Source organism: Phalaenopsis equestris, unplaced genomic scaffold (assembly GCF_001263595.1).
Source record: "Phalaenopsis equestris unplaced genomic scaffold, ASM126359v1 Scaffold000053, whole genome shotgun sequence".
In the NCBI taxonomy this organism is placed as follows: domain Eukaryota; kingdom Viridiplantae; phylum Streptophyta; class Magnoliopsida; order Asparagales; family Orchidaceae; genus Phalaenopsis; species Phalaenopsis equestris.
In genome coordinates this window covers 1,064,891-1,084,902 of record NW_018164495.1, presented here as the reverse complement: position 1 = coordinate 1,084,902, position 20,012 = coordinate 1,064,891, and the positions used below count along the sequence as shown (strand labels likewise).

General features: G+C 35.9%; 1 protein-coding gene across 4 annotated transcripts in view; it reads right to left on the bottom strand.

Annotated features, from left to right (window-relative positions):
* Positions 1–489: 489 nt before the first annotated feature.
* The window catches only part of LOC110019152 (DNA-directed RNA polymerase IV subunit 1), an 87,119-nt gene continuing 67,596 nt past the window's right edge, over positions 490–20,012 (bottom strand). For all 4 annotated transcript variants that reach the window (XM_020716727.1, XM_020716728.1, XM_020716729.1 and 1 more), the window contains 3 exons: positions 13,630–13,880; positions 13,327–13,438; positions 490–965 (listed from right to left, as the gene is read on the bottom strand). In XM_020716727.1, the coding sequence (XP_020572386.1) occupies positions 780–965; positions 13,327–13,438; positions 13,630–13,880 (549 nt within the window). In that variant the 3' untranslated portion in view covers positions 490–779. The remainder of the gene's footprint in view (positions 966–13,326; positions 13,439–13,629; positions 13,881–20,012) is intronic.

The following is a 20,012-nucleotide window of genomic DNA, read 5'->3' as shown; positions in this document are numbered from 1 at the left end:
TAATATAATGACACGGGATTTGGGGCTGAACTTGCCCCAATTCAGCAGGAGAAGGTTCGGTCTGACCCCTTCTCCCTCTTTTCATTGGATGAGAATTATTCCCCCATCCCTGTTTTTATTTATCATTCTATCCATCTTCTAATTATACATGTGTTGCTCTCTTAGGGTTTAGATTTTGAGATTCCAGTTTTTTTTTCTAGAGCTATATCCAAGGACGAGTTGTGCTTCGGCTATAACTAGACCTAAGGTGATGTGTATCCTTCGCTCCAGCTTTCCGTGGCCTTGCTGCAGTCCACTTCGCGGTTACCATGCTGCCGTTCCTCCCTTTCAATTTTGATGATTTTAATTCAATATCATCCAAGTTTTATTATTAACATATCCTCATTTTGTGTGTGCGTTTTTTACATATGTTTTAGATGTATTTCAACATCGATAAATGTTCTATGTCTAACAAGAGCCTCATAAAGACAGATGACACGGACACAGAAAATCAAAACTTCATTTATAGAAATTCTTTACTCCTTTACATCAGCGGATTAGCAAAAATTATTGCGACAAAAAAATAAGGTGAACATCTTTTGCTGTCAATTGGCAACCATTGGTGCATTTCGCACTGCACAAGAATTAGTGGAGGCAAAAATGTTACCACAAAACAAGAACAAGGAACAAAAAATGAAAGAGAAAGAAAGAAAGAAAGAAGATCAAGATTAATTTTTTTCCATACTAATCAGCTAATTTAGTTGATGAAGATCTCGGAAGTAGTTGTAGATATCCGGTCATCATGGCATCGGCTTGCTCCTTTGAAACCGTCTATGGTACCTTTTTTCAAACATTGCTGCACATTCAGGGGAGATCTGAGCTGCAGCTCCAGCAACGCATTTGTGATAGGAGAAGTCCTCAGTAGTTCCATCCTTCCTCACCAAAATAAAACACTTGGATCCTTTATGTTCGGAGCTATATCCAACCTGAAAAAAATACACCAGTGAAAAAAGGAGATAAAAATCAATTTATGCTTTACGTCAGTGAAAAGCCAGTGTGGTACTTGCGTTCAGCTGAGGGAGTACAATATTACAAGACTTATAGGGGCTGCTTGGAAATCTGATGCTTATTAAGATATATTAAACCCCGGATTTACTAAATCCTGAATGAGTTAAAGCCGGAAATGTGTGACAACGGATTTACTAAATCCTATAAATCCAATAGAACTGTTTGTCAATTTCAGCAAGGATTTCAGTAGTATGGTCAGTGGAGACAATCGGAAGCCCGCAAACTTAAATCCCAAGCCCTACAAACTAAAATACACTGATTCACATAATTTAGAATATACGGACTTCCAGCCGAAATATAAGGATTCCGGATTTACAGATTCGCAGGATCTATTTTGCACAAAAAATGACCGTCTGACAGTATTCAGATTAAATCCTTCGTAAATTCAGCATAAATACAAAGCCAGACAGCCCATAAGGTTTGCATGTCATGCTGAAAACAAGGCATCAAAATAGTCCCCTCACTCTGTCGTATAAGGTTTAGAGCTAGAGTTTATAAAAGTACTAAATTAGTCCCGCAAGGCTAAAATAGTCCTCCTTTGATATTATTTCAGCTCATATTAAAAGAATCTCAGAACTAATTCAATACTTTTATATACTTTAGGACATAAATGACCTTACATAAATAGTCAGGGGACTATTTCAGCACTTTAGTGTGCTGAAAACGATAAATGTGGACCCAAAGATTTAGGATATCCTTCATAAAGATAAACTTAAAACCACTCGGCAATAAAGCTTTGATAGACAAGATGGAAAGCAAATTCTTAAACTCACTTTCAGGAAGGCCACTCAGCGTTGCTTATATTTGCTTCAGAAAAATAGTTAAGCAAAAATGTGGTTATGGGTTGCCAGCTTACAGGATATAGCATAAAAAATGTGTGTTTTGCCTGGACTTTTTGCAGAATGAAAAAAAAAAAAAAAACAAAACAAAACAAATTATGTAGAATTGCTCTGGGCCCAACACCTAAACTGCTAGTCTTTGCAAACAAATGTGAAACAAATAACGCAAGTCCATTCACCAACAAGCATTTCAATTTTAAACCCAGCCAAGCACAAGCAATGCTAGAACTAAACTAAAACTGAGCAGACTTGAATAATATCTCAAGGCTCATGTTTGGATTAAACCCCATTAACTCTTGAGATTTTTTAGACAAGAAAGAGTACCTTTCGGTTTAACAGATTAAAAAATAAAATAAAAAACCGGGCACACAACTATTTCATACTTCAAGGAGATTTGAACTTGGTGATAAGTAGGGGAGCAAGCTCTGCAACTCATCTATGCTTCTGTGGGAGGAAACTCAAAATGCCTTAGTTATTTAATAGGTTTATTTATTTATTTATTTATGACATTTTAAAGATAATTATCTTAGTTAATTTAGAGCATTCATCAATATATAAACCCATTTGTACGAGAATTATTGGATGAGGATAACTCATACAGTCCTATATATGTTTACCCGGGGAGCACAAAGCAATTTATTTGGGAAAGAAAATAGAAAGAGGCCAGAGAAGCAGATTACGGGAAAGGAAACAAAAGCTTTATTCCAATATATCGATGAATACAGTTACAGAGACATATAAATAGGTGGTCAGCTTAATACAAGAGTACATAATGAGTACGGTAATTAAGCCATAAGCAGGAAGCCCATAAGTAATCTCATAAATATAGCATACAACTTTGTTATTAGCCCCCCCAAACTAATAATATTTGGAGGAGATACTGAAGTGATCCAAAAAGTCCTCGATATATGGATGGATTCAGAAAGAGATCAGTGGAATTCTTGATGGAAATAGGTTGAGTAGGCGACGGTTTGCACACCATCATTCCAACACGACTTAATATCTCATGAATGTAGCTAGTCTGATTGAGATGATAGCTATACAAGTGCGGCTGATAATGATCCCATGAAAAGTGGAGACCAAATCCAGATATTTAATGAAAAAATAGGCTTGTAATTCTTGTTGACGTTGCTTCATTTTCGTGATATCATTGCTAGTTAAAAAGATGTCGTCAACATAGAGAAGAAGAGTGTTCAAGATGTTGTTCCACTATCTTGGAGCTTGTTTGAGGCCGTAGAGAGATTTTTATAAAAGGCAGACGTAGGAGGAGTGAATAAAAACTTTTTAACCAGGGGGCCAATGAATGTAAACAGTTTCTTCGAGTTGATCATGTAAAAAGGCATTAGACACATCCATTTGAAATACTTTCCAGTCGTAATGAAGAGTGATGATGAGAAGAAGACGTATTGTTGGAATTTTAACAACGAGGCTGAAGGTGTTGATGTAATTGAGACCATACTCTTGCTGATAACCCAAAGACATAAGACAAGCTTTGTAACGGTTAACTGAACCATCAGTATTCCGTTTAATTTTGTAAGTCCATTTTCTTCCAAGTGCAGGTTGATCAGCGAGCAGAGGAACAAGCTTTGAAGTGTTTTATTGGAGCAAGAGATGATATTCATCGCCCATGGCTTGTGGCCAATGAACAAATTTGATATCCTAGTTGTAAGTACGCGGCACTTGCTGGAGAGATTTGTCATGTAAGAGATCAAGTATAATATTTTTGGGAAAGGGACCCCATTTGACAACGAGTAACAGTCTGATGTTTTGGAGGAGGTTTGATGGAGGTCTGAGTGGTTGTTGGAACAAACTAAACAAAGGAATTTTCTCATATAGAGTTATCGGACAAAGAAAGGGATTGTTGTTCGGTTGGAGCAGTAATAGACAACGTGCATGTAGGAGCAATAGTAGAGAAGATTGGCTGAGTCGTGGAGTTGGGGAGAAAAATAAGGGTAGAGTTGATTGAAGATGCTAGCGAAGAGCTGAGCGTATTCGGCCGAGACCTGTAAGGATAAACATATTCATTGAAAGTAACGTGTCGAGTAATAATCATCTTGCTAGTAGAGGGGTCAAAATGTTTATAATCTTTGATATTAAAGGGGTAACCTAGAAATACACATGGTAAAGATCTTTGCTACAATTTGTGACATTGAATGCGAGGTAGCCAAGGAAAGCATTGGCAGCCAAACAATTTGAGAGGATCATGATGTGGTCGGTGCCGTAGAGAAGTTTGTAAGGGGAGAAGTTTTTAGTAACCTTGAGGGTAAGCAGTTGATTAAATAGACGGCAGTGTGAACCATCTCATGCCAAAGGGAGGGAGGTACGTTGTAGTCAGACATTAGTGCCCTGGTTGTCTCCAATATATGTCGATGCTTGCGTTCAATGATGTCATTTTGCGGAGATGTATAAGGACAGCTCGGTTGATAAATAATGCCAAAGGTGCGGAGTAAACTAGTTAATTGACGGTTGGTACACTCCATCATTATCAGTCCGTCCTTTGATTGAACTGAAGTTCCACTTTTTGTTTAACTTTATAAATTGTGTAAGAACTTTAGATTTGTTAAACATAGGATAAAATCAAGTATAGCTAGAACAGTCATCAATGAAAAGCACATAATATTTATAACATTAAGTTGAAGTGATGGACGAAGGCCCCCAGTTATTATCAAGTACTAACTGAGAGACAAAAATCAAATTATGGGAGATAAAAGGAGTGTGAAGAAGCTTAGAGACAAATAGCTTACAATTTGGAGTTGGTAAAATTCCTGTTCTCGAGGGTTTGATTGGGACAATGTTTCCATTACCTAACATAACAGTCTCATTTCCTTGACAAGGTTTTGGTTAATGAATCTAATTGTAATCCGACGTGAGATGCGAAGTAGCTCCGCTATCAAGATACCAATTGAACTGATGAGATGGAGATGAAGTGGATGAAACCGAAAGTGGGGCTTTGGGTTGATAGTTAATGTTGAAGCGATGCCAGCAGGTAGAAGCAAGATGACCAAATTTATTACAGATTTGACAGGTAGTTGAACCAAGAACTTTGTACGAGGGATTAGCAGAATAAAAAATTCAACGAGAGATGGAGAGAGGGCTTTTGCCTTTTCCCCTGTAGAGTTTTCCTTGTTTTTGTAAGAATATATTAACAATTGAGGGATCAGGTTCCATAGATAAAGATTTGGCTCAGAAGAGATGTTAATTTCTGAGTAAAAGAGCATATAAATCATCAAGACTGACAAGAGTAGAACACATTCAGATAGCCATCTTGAAAAAAGAATATGATGTCGGTAAGCCTTTTAAGATATAAAGAATTACATCTTCGATATTAACTTGGGAACCTGCAGCACATAAGTCATCCACAATTGTTTTAATCATCAGGAGATAGTCATGGTGAGGTTATGCATAGAAATATTGCTTAGCTCGTTCTTTAATTGAATCTGATCAATAAGCTACAATGTATTGTAGAGAGGATAGGTAGAAGAGATGTACCCGAAGCATTGAGGATCTTGGGAGAAGGGGAAGGATTGATGCCCATCAACAAAACCCCAAAACCCATTTGTTTTGGTGATCATGATGATTTGGGGCCTCCAGATTTGATAGTTGTCTGTAGAGAGGGCGTGGGTAACCATGGATTTCACGTTAGCCAAGAGAAGTTTCAAGAAGAGAAGGATTGGATGTTTAGAAATTCCAAGATTTATCAAACCATCCAGGATATTGGAAGTGTCAAACACTTCCATGGCTACAACAACTTCTCTGTTTTAGCTGAAAAACAAGATGAGCGGAATGGGAAATCTTGATGGAGAGACAGATAGCAGCGCTGAAGGACATCTCAAAGGAGCTCGAAAATTTGCGAGTGCGAGCAGAAGCAAGACAAACAGAAGAGTAGATCGAGAGAAAACAGAAGAAGAGAAAAGGATCTCGATGATCCTTTAGAGGACCCACTCTGATACCATGAAAAAAAATAGAATGAGATATTTTTCATAGTTCAAATGAAAGAGCACTATACCTCAAACCCTGTATCTATCCCGAAGGATAAACACAAGACTTGAGGATGAGACTCGATCAAATAAACTCAGAAATATATGAAATCCGTTTGGTCTGCGAAACCATTTTATTTGCAGACAATTTCCCTATTTAATATGAAAAATTAAATAAGTTTTATATTAAACTGGGTTCGGAAAAACTTCCTATAAAGGCAAACCCCTATAGTTAATTACATCTTAGATAACCAAAGTCACTAAAAAAAACTCTCGATAAAAATCAGGAAATATTATCTTCAAGGAGGTCAAAAGATATGACTTTTCAACGATATAGGACAAAGATGTGTGAAAAACGATTGACTCAAATTTGGAACATTTTATTGTTGAGTCCAAAGGAGGAAGAACTAGAGGATGTCACAGATCCGAAGGAGAACCTTAATGACTTCTCAGTCTACCCTATGGTTTGGCTTCAGTTCCAAGGAGAAATTATTTAAGTGTTTCAACCTGTCAATTTTATTAATTAGGGCTTACATTCGTGTGAAATGATCACACAAATAGCCTGAAAGATGTGAAGATTTAGGTCGTAATGAAAGACAACCTCGGGATCATAAAATAAGTTAGGGCTTAGATTGCATAGTAGAGCTATACAAATGTCTAAAGAAAAGTTGAAAATTTATGTTGCACTAGACAAGCAACCTCGAAATCCTATGAATTGTTGTTTTAATTTTTAAGGAATGATTTAGCTGGTGTAGACATGTTTTGCCGTCGAAGATGGTCGTGCTGCCCACAATGCATAGCTCCGAGCTCCTCGCCATAGCACCTTCGAGTTCGACGTTAGTTTTAAGTATACATGCAATTGTTGAGTCAACGATCTGCTGTCGGGTACCCCCTATAAAACTAACTACTGTCCGCCTATTCTAAGGTATCGTGTGCTAAAAGAGACAGTAACATGTATGACGAATGAAAGCAGTATATAAGAAAGCAGTAGGGCATGCAATAGTTGTACAGTATATAGAATAACAGTAGAGTGTGTAGAACAGGACAAACAGTAGAGTATACGGTGGAAAAAAACAGTATAACATGCAGTGTAAGGAAAAAGTATAAGGTACGACAGGAAAGCGACTGTAAGAAAGTAACATGCTGTAAACACAAAGCAAACCTATATACCTGGAAGGTCAGCTGTTCCTTTGATGTAGCAGTTATGAGTAGAGTAATAGAATTTAAGGAACGAGGCAAAAATGAACAATAAAAGAAACGTCACCTGGAAAACTCAAGGAAAATCGACAAATAATCCATGACGAAAAACTTGAGAAAATCGACAAGTAATAACTTAAATAAAGCTACTAAAACCTCGAGAAAATCCCGGAGAAAAGACCACGAGTGTTCTATCCAAAAATTCCAATAAAACATATGAAAAATTCAAAAATAGGGGACCGCAAGCACTCGGGTCGGGGCTAGACTCAAATATATATTTGTACTCGAGAGTCGTCAAAGGCTACTCGGTCATCCGGATGTATAAAGCTCGCCTCTCAACTAGAAGTGTATCCACCTAAACCTAACTTAGGAGGGTATTCCTTAGCCTGAAACGGGTAATCAACAGGTGGACAATCAGGTTTAAAATGTATTTAAAATTTGTATTTTTAGCATACACATAAATTTCGGGCACACAAAAGGAAGTTGTATCAATTTACAAAATGAAAAAAATATATATTTTTTTGTCTGTTATTATCAATTTTGAAAAGTGTAGTTGTCCACGAGTCGATCATGCCGTCGGACGTAGGACCGCCAACAACCTAAGAAGGTACAGATCCCTCACTAGTTTTATGTCGGTGAATGATACTTTCATCCTGCAGTTCATCGGGCCATAGAATTGAATCCTGATGTTGTAGAATGAGATATCATTCTGTTCTACCATCGGCGTGCCTCTGTCCTTACCCCAAAATGAACCGTCCAACTTGTAGCCTTGCTTGATGGTTCACATATAGCAAAAGGCTATATGTGTGCACTTATGTTCCGTATATAAGTGTATAAATCCAATCAAGAAGCAAGGAAGAAAAAAAGAAAAATAGAGAGAGAGAGGAGGAAATGATCCACCTAAGAGATCGACATAAAGGAGGTGGATTGATCCTCAAATCATATGAAAGCTATTTCCAAACCCCAACGTTAAGAAAAACCTCTTTTATATGCGACCCTCTTTTATATGCGACCTTCCAAAATACAATTTAAAACCTTAACGAAGAAAATCACGAAGCGCGACTTAAACCTTAACGAAGAAAACTTCAAAAAAACACAAGTCGAACTTTGGCATTTAAAACTTCAAAACACAAGTTAAATTTTGACAAGTAGTCTTAAAAGTTCGACCCAAACATCACTAAAAGGCCTCAAACCGAGCCGCATAAGGCTAAAAACGAGCCATTTGACAAAGCCTCGTCAAAGCCAAAATGAGCCACATATTTCACCAAGAACAAGAACCAGTCAAGCCAAGGAAAACCGAGCCCAAGACATACTCAAAACCAAGCCATTACATGGCAAAACCGCAGCCCCTCATGAGGCAAAACCTGAGCTCCTCAACCTACTCAAGGATAGGGTCAATGAAGCCAAAACCGAGCCCCAATCAATAGGCCAAAAACCGGGCCACGCAAGCCCCAAAACCGGGTAACCAACATGCCGCAAAAACCTCTCACATTTCCAAAAAAAAAAGAGAAAAACCTCCACTTTTCAGATTTTGCAAAATATGAGCACCGAAGCTTTCAAACTTTTACAAATGAGCAAGCCTAAACGTCCAAATTTTTTTTTTACAGATAAAACACACAAACTTTCAGATTTTTAAATCCTTCAAGCAAAGCACTAAATTCCTATGTATTTACATACATAACACTTACATTCTCATGCATTTACATATTCAGCACCTAAAAATAAAATCGTCTTCCCACGCACAGGCTTATGACCAAAAGAAGGGTGTTATAAATGTAAATGTCATGCTTTGGGTGTCAGACATGCAAATACATAAGAATTGTGTGATGTGTAGGCTTTCAACTCCCATGTATGATTCCCATCCGTCAATAGTTTTGCCCCAATTCAAGAATAAATCTGAGTTTTCACTTCTCAAATAATTTTGCATTGCAAGCCTCTCTAGCCTCCCTCACATTTCCAGAAAAAGTATTTTTTTATTTTGCATAACTCACTCATATGTCCAACGCCTCAATCCTATAACCACTCTCATTCTTAACATTAAACTCATTTAGTTCTTTAAGTGACCTTAATTTCCCAATTCCAGGTATACTAAAAAATGCATTTCGGGGCAATCCCAAGTGACGCAGATGGGAAAGATTACTCATATCGCCAGGCAAGAAATCATAAAAGCAAGATCCCCCAACCACATTTTATAGATTATGAACCGTAGATGATAAAGATTGTTTATAGATCTTGACATCTGAGTGAGATCTAAAGTAAGATTCAAATATCGAAGGTATCTCAAATTTTTAATAGCCTCAGACATCCTTCCTGAAATGGAGAGGCTATGGACAACAAACAAATGCTGCTAGGAAAATAATATTTACAAACATACCACCTAATTCTCATACTTTTTAAGATTTGGGTGGTGTAGAGGTAGAAAGGAAGAAATTTGGGGTGCTAGATATGTAAACACATATGAATTAAAAAATCCGCACACCTATTTTAAAAATTTGGATGTTATATATGTAAATATTTTTAAAATCCGAAAATTGCAAATGATAAATGAATCCTTTCATATTTTCAAGATGCAAGGCAACAAAGTCCTCCAACAATTCAAAACGATGAATAAATCTTTCTCGATTTTCAAAATGCAACCAAACATCTCAAATTTTCGCAAATGAGACTCCCAAAGCAAATAATTGGAACCATTCAAGATGTTAGCCATGTAAATATATGAGAAAGTGAGTGGAAAGTATGAATCGAAAATATTAGAATCTGAGGAGCAACAGCATAAAATAGCATATTTTCCTCACCTTCTTAGAAAAATCCCTTCATAATCTCAAAATATTAGAATCTGAGAGAAATTGAGTGGTAAGTATGAATCGAAAATATTAGAATCTGAGGAGCAACAGCATAAAATAGCATATTTACCTCACCTTCTTAGAAAAATCCCTTTATAATCTCTTAAAGAACTTTACAATCATCAAATGAAAGAAACTGTTAACATTGTATCAAACCCAACAAACGGAAGAAGATTTGTAAATCAACCAAGTGAAGGGAAGAGGATGAAAAGGTCTCAATAACACAATAAATGTATGCTGAAATATTAAACCCCCAAGCAAACTTTCCTTTTTTTTTTTTTTTCAAATACTGGGTAATGTTGTTAAGATATGCATATGAAGTTGTGGGAAGAAGCAGGTGGTGGAAAATAAAAGAGTGTTACCTCCTGAACAAACCAGAAAAGAACGAGCACAGAAGCTTTTGATTTAAGAGCTCTCAGGCAACAACACACAACCAACAGAAGCTCGCGAACTCAAAGAAAAATTCGGCAGAACCTGCCCCTCTCAAAGAAGAATTCAGCCTGCCTTAAGGAACTCCCCAAATGGGAATTTTATAGCAAAATAGGAAGGGAGGGGCCAACCTGGACTCACCCATGGGTGAGCCGAACACGAGGCGGAGCCTGTTGCCGTGAGGTGAGGTAGGGCGGCTGTGCAGAGGCAGGGCATCGAGTGCCTTGGTTGGGGAGCTTACCCAAATAGGAAATCGGAGGGAAAAACACAATGTTTAGTGAAGGGGATTTGCAGGAGGTAGGTGCTTTAGCAGGAGGTAGGTGCTTTGGTTGTGGCGTGAGATGGGATGGAAGCCAGAGAGGGACCTCGGCCGAAGCTTCGCGAGGAAGGAGAAGGGAGGGCTCATGATGGAGAAGATCTTGTGTGCGATAGAGGAGATTCGAGAGCAACCTGGCGCAACAGAAAGGGAGGGATGCAGCAGTTTGTGAATGGGAAGGGACAAGAGGCGTGAGCTAGCTTAGGGATTTAGGGATTTATGTGAAAAAAGAATATTTTTTTATTTTATAAATTTTTAATATTCAAAATTCTCCAATTCGTGCGTGCACGAAATCACATCAAAATAGGTGTCCTCCCTAGGTAATTTCGACGTTCCGGACGCGTCGGCGCGGTCCGTTTCATCATCTGGGGTCTTCCAGACAACTTCGTCGACGATCGGGTCAAAAATGCGTCAAAATTTGATTTTCATCAAAATTTTGGTTCGAGATTAATTGATTGATCAAGATTGTGTGGACGATTGTCGTGAGATGTTTAGAAAAGATTTGAAGTGATTTTAAATTGATTTGAACAATTTGAAGAATTTGGACATCTATGTTGGGTTAGACTCGAGTCTAGGTTGGGCTAAGGTTAGGCAAATTCCAAATTAATGGTTGAAAATGGTCTATGAGAATGTCATGAAGAGTTTCCAACATCAATTGGGTGTCAATTTTGGGGTTAGGGCATTCAATTTGGATGATATTCGAAAACATTGCCAAATTGTGGTTTCAAATACTGGGCAATGTTGTTAAATTATGGGTCAATTAGGTTTGAATTTGGTTTGAATTGATCGTATGAAAGATGAATTTGAGTTTAGAGCTGAAATTGAGAGAAATTGAGACCAATTGATGGACATTTGAGGTGAATTTAGGGAAATTAGGCATTTAAAGGCAATTTTGGGGTTTTGGTAAAAAATGGTCAAATGGGCAAATTGGGTCGAGAAAAATGAAATTGAGAATTTTTGAAAGGTTTTGGGAATTTTCGGGATTTTTTGAAATTTTTGAAATTTTGGGCTAAGGAAGGGCATTTTGATGATTTGACAATTTTTTTTGTGATTTTGGGTAATTTGGATGTTTTCAAAAAGTTTGAAATGATTTTTGAACAAATTTGGGTATTTTGGGTAAATTTGAAAATTTTTGCCAAATTTAGGATTTCAATGGTACTTAGGTAATTTGTGGGAGTTTAATGGCAAAAGACCAAGTTGGGTATTTTCGGTAGAATTGGGAAGCCAACCACCATATGTGAGCTATAGACCAATGGAATCCCCATTTGAGTCCTCTATGTACTGGTCTTAGCTAACCAACACCCAGAGTCAGCCCTAAAGTCAAGCAGTCCTATGGGAACTCTCTTGAGCTCCCCTATAGTGCCCCACCTACTAAGTGCTACAGGTTAAGACCAGTATATGGAACTTCAAGTGGAGCAAGGAAGAGTTTAGAATTTCTAATGGCGAGAGTTTCTTTTCTAGTTTTCTAGAAATAGTCAACAGGAAAGTCTTATGACTAGTCCCTAGGCTACTGAAAAAGAAAAACTAAACCTCAACCAAAAGTGAGGTCAACACAGCACCATGGAAATCACCATACAATCAAGTTTGATTGGGAATTGGGAGTTAAATAAGAAACTATGCTTGTTGTATTAGTTAAGTGAGTTTAATATGCTGGTTTAGATGGTCAACAAACTCATGAGGGTAAATATGAGTTCAAAGCAAAGTAGTAAGGGTTTTCTCCAATTAAATTTCTAGTTCTCATAGGTGTAACAAACTAACAAATTAGTAGTTTCCAATAAAATTGTCTCATTGGCTAATCAGGAATTAGGCTGCGAACATCCAACCAACCTCCTAGGTTCAGAAATATGCTAGGCAGTACAAAAGACAAGTGGTTATCTGTAGGAGACAAGAAGACTGATGTGCCAGATAGGTGCAAGACGGACAACAACCTATCAACACTACATTTAGCCAACAAGACAATGTTGAAGAAATATGGAGGTAAGGATAAAAAGGATCACCAAGATGTCAATCATCGTCTATAGAAGATTCAATGGTAAACAAAATATTTGGTTCTATCAAGCTTGTAGAATAATGGATCTTATTATTTGGCTTCAGATGACTTGGATCCTTTGGGTGGTTCAACCTCCCTTCGCCTGACATTTAGGAGCACATCTTTGAATAGAGAACTCAACAAAAAAAATTGCTGGACAGTTCCTCAGAAAAGAAATAAAAATAAAATATAAAAAAAAAAAAAACTTATTTGCATGGATAGTTCAGAAAAACCATGAGAACGATGAGAAAGGAGCCATAAATGAAACATTAATATAAACAAGTTTGTAAAGAAAATTTCTAAATTGAGCTCTCACTGCCATGAAGTTGGAAGGAAACCAATAAAAACAGTTGTGGCAGAAATGAGATCATTGGTATAGATATGAAATATAATAAGAAAAGAATAATGAGAAATTATGAAAAATATGTAACCTAAACAAAATGGTAAGGTACACACTATGCACCAGCATAACATAACATAAAAATTAGGCAGGCAGCTCGAATAAAATGAAGTTGATCGGGAAGAATAAAAGTTGATTGATGCTAACATTACATAAGATGTAGATGAAAATTTAGCTGAGCAATATATAACACCGAAAGCAATTCTTGATAACAATGACTCAGAATTTCTATTTAATTCTAACTCATACCATAATATCTTGAACTCCACTTCCAATTTTAGCATCGCAACTAGGATGGCGAGCCAAAGCCTTCATGAGAATTTCTCTGTCAGCGGCGGTAACATATCTGTTAATTGGATATCTACAACATAAAAAATAAAAAATAAATAAAAATAAAAATCTGTGGAATGGATCAGAGCACAAACAGATAAACAAAATAGGTATACATTTAAGTCTGAAAAAGAGTCAAATGTTGTTAGATTGAATACTATCATTGTCACTACTACAAGATAACGATTTGCTGTAGATAAGGGGGAAAAACACAGAACTTACTTGAGTAATATTGCACGCAATGAAAACTCCATATTCACAATATGAGAATATGAGCCATTCTGACGGGCACCGAGCCCTTTTTGGAATGCAAAATCTGTATGTCCTTCATATTCCGTGCAACAGTTTTCGTCCCATTTTTTAGACTTACAAATATCATCACCTGCATGTAGTGGCTCTTCCATCCTTTTGTCAATGATATCCTGGCACTGAAGCATCGAATATATACCCACACCTTCCTTGGGATTGGATACCTACATAACATTAAACAAGTTTAGCCGCCGCTCAATCAATATAAGTATTAGCAACAAAACAACAATAACAACAACAACAAGCCTTTATCCCACTGAGTGGGGTCGGGTGCATGAATACGTTTTCTCCATTGCATCCTATTGAGTGTCATATTTTCATTTAATTCTAAAAATTAATATCATTTTTTATACAATATGACCAAGTCTTTTTATGTCTTACCTCTGTCATTCTTAATATAAGTCGAATCTAAAACATCTACTCTCATAACTGGATCTTCAAATGGTCGACGTTTAATGTGACCAAACCATCTCAGATGACCCTCTCTTGTCCACCACTGTAGCTACACCAACCCTATCACGAATATATTTATTTCGCATTTTGTCTCTATGTGTCAAGCCACTCATCCACCTAACCATTCTCATCTCAACAACACTTGAGTTTATTTTATGCTTCTTTTTTAAAGTCCAACATTCTACGCCATAGATCATTGCAAGTCTCACAACCATCTTTTAAAATTTTTCATTCACTCTAAGCAGTACATTTCTATCACACAATATGCTTGATGCATTCCTTCACTTCAACCAACCAACTTGAATTCTACTAATAACATCCCTATCTATATCACTAATAACACCTTTTAATGATTTGATCACCCATAGTTACAACTCTGCCACTAGAGCTACTACTATTAAAATTAAATTCCATGAATTTAGTTTTTGTTCTACTCAAATGAAGGCCTTTAGACTCTGATGTAGACCTCCATAAATCATTTTGTTTTTAAACTTTTTCTCTAGTCTTATCCACAAGAAGGATATCATCATCAAAAAACATACACTAAGGAACGTCTTCCAGTAAAGGCCCGGTAAGAGCATCCATAACTAAAGCAAAAAGATAAGGGCTTAAAGCCAATCCATGATGCAATCCAACTGATAGGAAAATACTTGATCAATCATCTTTCTGTTCGAACATAAGTAACAAATCTAGTATACATATCTTTAATGACTTACATCTTTCTTCTCTAAAACTCTCCAAAGTACTGGCAACAAAAATGAGCTTTAATTTCCTAACCACAGAATATGACAAAAAAAAAATCCAAAAAATACACAATGGTTCATTGTGCAATGCAATATAAGATGAAAAAATGATCAACTTCAAAACAAGAAATCCTATAATTTGGTTGTTATGGCCATATTGAGCATTCTGAACTTGGGAGATTTACATGAAGCTAAGCTGGAATGGTGAAGTTTGGTACGTTTGCAAAATTCTAGGATAAATCTTAAATAGACCATTCAAATGCTGAGAATCACAGAAATAGAAATTGACAAAGAGACGCACCTATTTTTGAAATCAAGGTGATACAAAGGAAAATACTCGGGTGTTGGGCAAATTTTGACAGTGGTGTAACAAGAGAGCAAAGACAAAAGGTACCATCAGGTGATGCCCAAATCTAGACCGGTTTAACAAGAGAGATAAGGAAAGAAAAAGTATCAATTATTCTCAATCTATCCCCCTCAACTTTTCTCACACATTTTTCTATCTCTACCTTTCTATTTGTACAAATTTTAAATTTGTGCAACAACCGACAAATATTTTTTAAGGGATTGACAAGCATACTACACAATTTTTATACATTTATGTATCTAATACCTAAACTTTGATATTTACTTATATAAAATTTTCGAGCATAATCACATCAAAATAAAAGCATAAAAAGGATATTCGCTGTGAAAAAGTTATTAGTGGTATTTTTTATATAATTTTAAAAATTTAGGTGTTGTATAAATCAACATTTAAAATTTAAGCATCGATGAGCCCAATTGAGCATCCTGAGCATAGCATCCACTTCTCCATTTTGAGCATCGACGAGTCCAATCAAACATACCGAACGTAGAGTCGAGCGTCCAAGTACAATTCTTGCTCGCTTCGTCTCTAATGAGCGTCGAATTCCCTTCAAAGCACAGAAGCCCGTCGGCTCTATCAACAATGAGTAAGTGATCATCAAAGTCCATTTGTACATCTGATTCCTCTTATTTGCCATAACTCACAGATATTGTTTATTTATTATTAATATTTTTTACAGTAACAATAAACATAAAAATTATATGATATGCATATAAATGATCTTTTTTGACCGTAATAATAAATATATGAATTGTATGGGATTCATGTAAATAACTATTTTCTATAATTAGTAATAAAAGTAAAGTGGAAATTGTTATGATGATTCTTCCGAAGAAGATAAAATTATTATATATGATGATTCCTCTGAAGATAATGAAAGTGATAATGAAGCCACTATGAATCGTAATTCTTGTGGCATATTTAAATTCTAAGTTTAATGTTTAAATCTTATTTCAAACTTTTGTATTATATTTAAGAATGCTATATGTATGGGTGATTAAGTAAAGTATATTGACATATTTAAATTCTAAGTTTAATCATTAATGATTAAGATTTGTGGATTGTCGAATGTCATATTTTGAATAATGTTTAATTTTATTAATTTTTTATTTTTTTGTTCTAAGACTTACGCCATGCTTAGAAAAAAAGCCTCAATTCCCGGTTTTGCCTTTTTAAGTATTGTCAATAAAAATATTTTTTCTTCTTCATCATCTTATTCTCAACTGTCTTATAAGCACTAGTATTATTTGTCATAATCTGAACCACCAAATGCTGTCCAATCTCATCTATCATTCCAACATGCAGCACAAAAATATACTTTACATCTTTCACCCCACCAAATGTTTCAACAAATTTTAAAACTATTTATCATAATATTGATCAAACTTTTATTACTTATATGAAATTAGTCATTAGACATAATTATTACTCCAGCTTGAATTCAAATCCTTTTAGTATCTTCTAAAATTTTCTCTATAAAACTTGAATCTTTGAACATCCTTGTCACCAAATCATACATAGACAGCGGTTTTAAGTTTCGACCATAAGCGCATCAAACAAATTATATTAAAAGGGGCGAAGTTGTCACATTAAATGGAATGACATTCTCATAAAAAAATCTCAATACCCATGCAAGACAAGCTTGTGTGCCTCTCTAACATACTTCTAAGACTTTGCGTGCCTTTCTAACATACTCTAGAGATATCTTTGGAGCTACAACGGCCCCTTTCCATGACCCCTATCATTCTCTATATTTACCATATAGTGGTTTATGGGCCCTCTTACACCTCCAATAGATATTAATAACAAAACATGACAGGTGCCAGTCACTTCATTCACTCCAATAAAAAAAATCTGACATTAACTATCATGAAATTATCATTGTTCATGATGATTTGACATCGACTTATAGATGATCGAATTTCTTCTTCTACTATTTTTTAGTATTTTAGCATAGAATGCAATATTTTTTGTGCAAACTGAAGAGGTATTCTTTCATCTTTGTAAAATCCCTTTTAACCACCTACTCATAATAACTGCACTTCAAATAAACATGTCTTGTTGTTGCATCGAATATCAATTTGCATCTATGGATCCTTCCTATGACTCTTTATGGATCTATCTTTACCTCGAACCCTTTTTCCCCCAAAATCCTAGAATGAAAGTTTTATGGGATTAAAAAAAAAAAAAACTAAATTAATTAAATTTAGGAAAAATTTTAAACTTTTGTGATTGCCACAAGAGAAAAAGAAAAAAATTATGATGTGTTGATAGTGACGAAGGCGATGATGACAATGGCTACAAGGAGGGCTAGCAATGAGGTTTGGCAACGTCGATGACAACTAAAAGAATTGCAATGGAAACAACTACTGAAAGAATGGAGGGGGCCGGCTAGGGCTAAGAGGGATGATAGAGGCGATTGTAAGGGTGGTGAAGGTAAGTGCAAGGAAGGACGACAAGGGCAAATGCAAGAAGGGGTAGTTGTTGCTGCTTCAAAGAACCTACGACAGCTGCTAAGAAGATTGGAAAAGACATTAGAGGACACCAAAGACACTGTTAGACAAGACGACGGACGACGGATGCAACAACTGAAGAGGTATGCACAGATTTCCTTCAATGGAGTCAGTAGACAGTGCGATTGTGTGCAAGTTGGAGCTACCATATTTAGGGTTTATTTAAGAAAAAAAATAGTGCCTCACCATGCGTAAGGCAAGGCACGCCTTGAGAAGTGCCTCAATATTGGTGAGGTGTACGCCTCATTATGATTTGCAATAGAATAGCGTTGAGACACAGACTTATTGGACAATTTTAAACAATGTTGAATAGTAAGACAATCTTGATTTTTTTGTGAAGAAATTAAGGAGAAGCAAGAGGGAAAGGAATGAGAAAGAAAGAGAGAAAATAAAGTTTATTATTGAGATTTCAAAATATAATCTCAACAAAATCATCACGTCTTTGGAGTAATATGTAAAGTGGATAATTTTCTGATTATTATCCACCCAAGTTATTTCCCTCTTTTTAGTCCTATTAGATTTTTTTCTTCTTTATTGAGAAGTTTTCTTTATTGTGCACAATAATTTTGGCTCTTTAACATCGCGTGGAGCTGATCCTTTCTTCTCTACTTTGAATGTAGGATTATTTAAATTAAGCCACATAAATTTTAATATTCACTATTTGTATTCTTTATCATTCTTTCAATTGCTTTATGGTTCATCATACCTACTCTTAAGTTGACGATTTTAAGGCACAAAATTAGACGTGCTCGTTTCCTAAAGAAGAAAAAAGAATGGGAAACTATGAGTATATTAAAATAAGTAAACGCATGCTACAACTTGCACAGATAATTTTTAAAAAAATAGGAAAGATGTATGCTCCTATAATCCCAAGGATTGCCAAGGTTGTCACTATTTATGTCAATATTCCACAAATTGTGGAGTAGATATTTCCTATGGCCAAGTTCGGGATAGGATCAAAAAATGTAGGGTTCGATAGCCCTCCGGTATGGGATACATGCTAGTCCATCCAAAATTTTTTTGATGAAATATCAATCAAGTTCCGTGTCTTGTTTCGACTATCTTGAATTAGATTGTGTGTGTTGTTAATGGTTGATTTGTTATCACAGCATAAACTCATGCCTTCCAAAGTAAGTTTGATTCATAATAATTTTCAAATATTATGCCACTGCCTAAAATTTAACTTAGACAATCATTGGTAAACTTCTATCTGCAAAGAATACAACTCCGGTAGTATCAAGTTATGTTTCTACACTAAACTTTCTATTACTTTTATATAAGATTCGTTTTCCTAGTGTTGCTCTGGTGTATTGTAAGGGTTCTATATGCTGCCTGTATATGTGTTTCTTCAATATTATGACATAAATTGACTGGATAGTCTAACAAGTTTAAGTCTATTTGGGACAGCTTTATCACATATTCATTTGGTTGTTATTTTCTTGCTACTTTTAACAAATTTTTATGATGGTAAGTTGCTTTTTCATAACTAAATCTACTAAAGCATGGAAACTGTAAAAAAATTAATATCTGCATTTTTTAAAGTGCTTACAATACCAACCATAACTCTCCAAAACTTGCTTTCCCTTCCCTACAACAAGTTTACATCCATATTTATTAAGCTATGGCCGCCACAAATGGAACCCTAAGCCAATAGTTGTGTGCAAGGTAATTAAGCTTCTCGATTAATCATTAATACAATAATAAGGGCAACACCCTTGAGAGCAAGTGGGATGCATGAGAGCTAAAATTTGTTGAGTAACTATTGTCACTAGTCCTCGTTCTCTCACTTCCATAAACCTGGATCAATAGGCCAGTTTGATAGTTCGAGTAGTTTGAGAAAGCCTACTCCTCCACTGCAAGGATGGTGGTGTTCCTTGGAATCAAAACTGTCATGATGCCACCAACAATCTCCCAGGAGAAAGGAGCAACGTTGAAAAGAGAATGTTTAGAACCTTCTCATTGCCCTCACTAGGGCTGTCAATTTGGCTCGTTGTTCGTGAATAGCTCGTGTTCGGCTCGTTAAACAGCTCTTGTTCGGCTCGTTCGTTAAGCCTAACAAGTCGAACACGAACAAATTTTTAAGCTCGAAATGTAAACGAGCCGAACACGAACCACAGTTTGTTCGCTCGTGTTCGGCTCAAAATGACTCAAAAAATTATATATATATAACTTTTTATATAACAATATATTACATATATTATTTATATAATAATATATTAT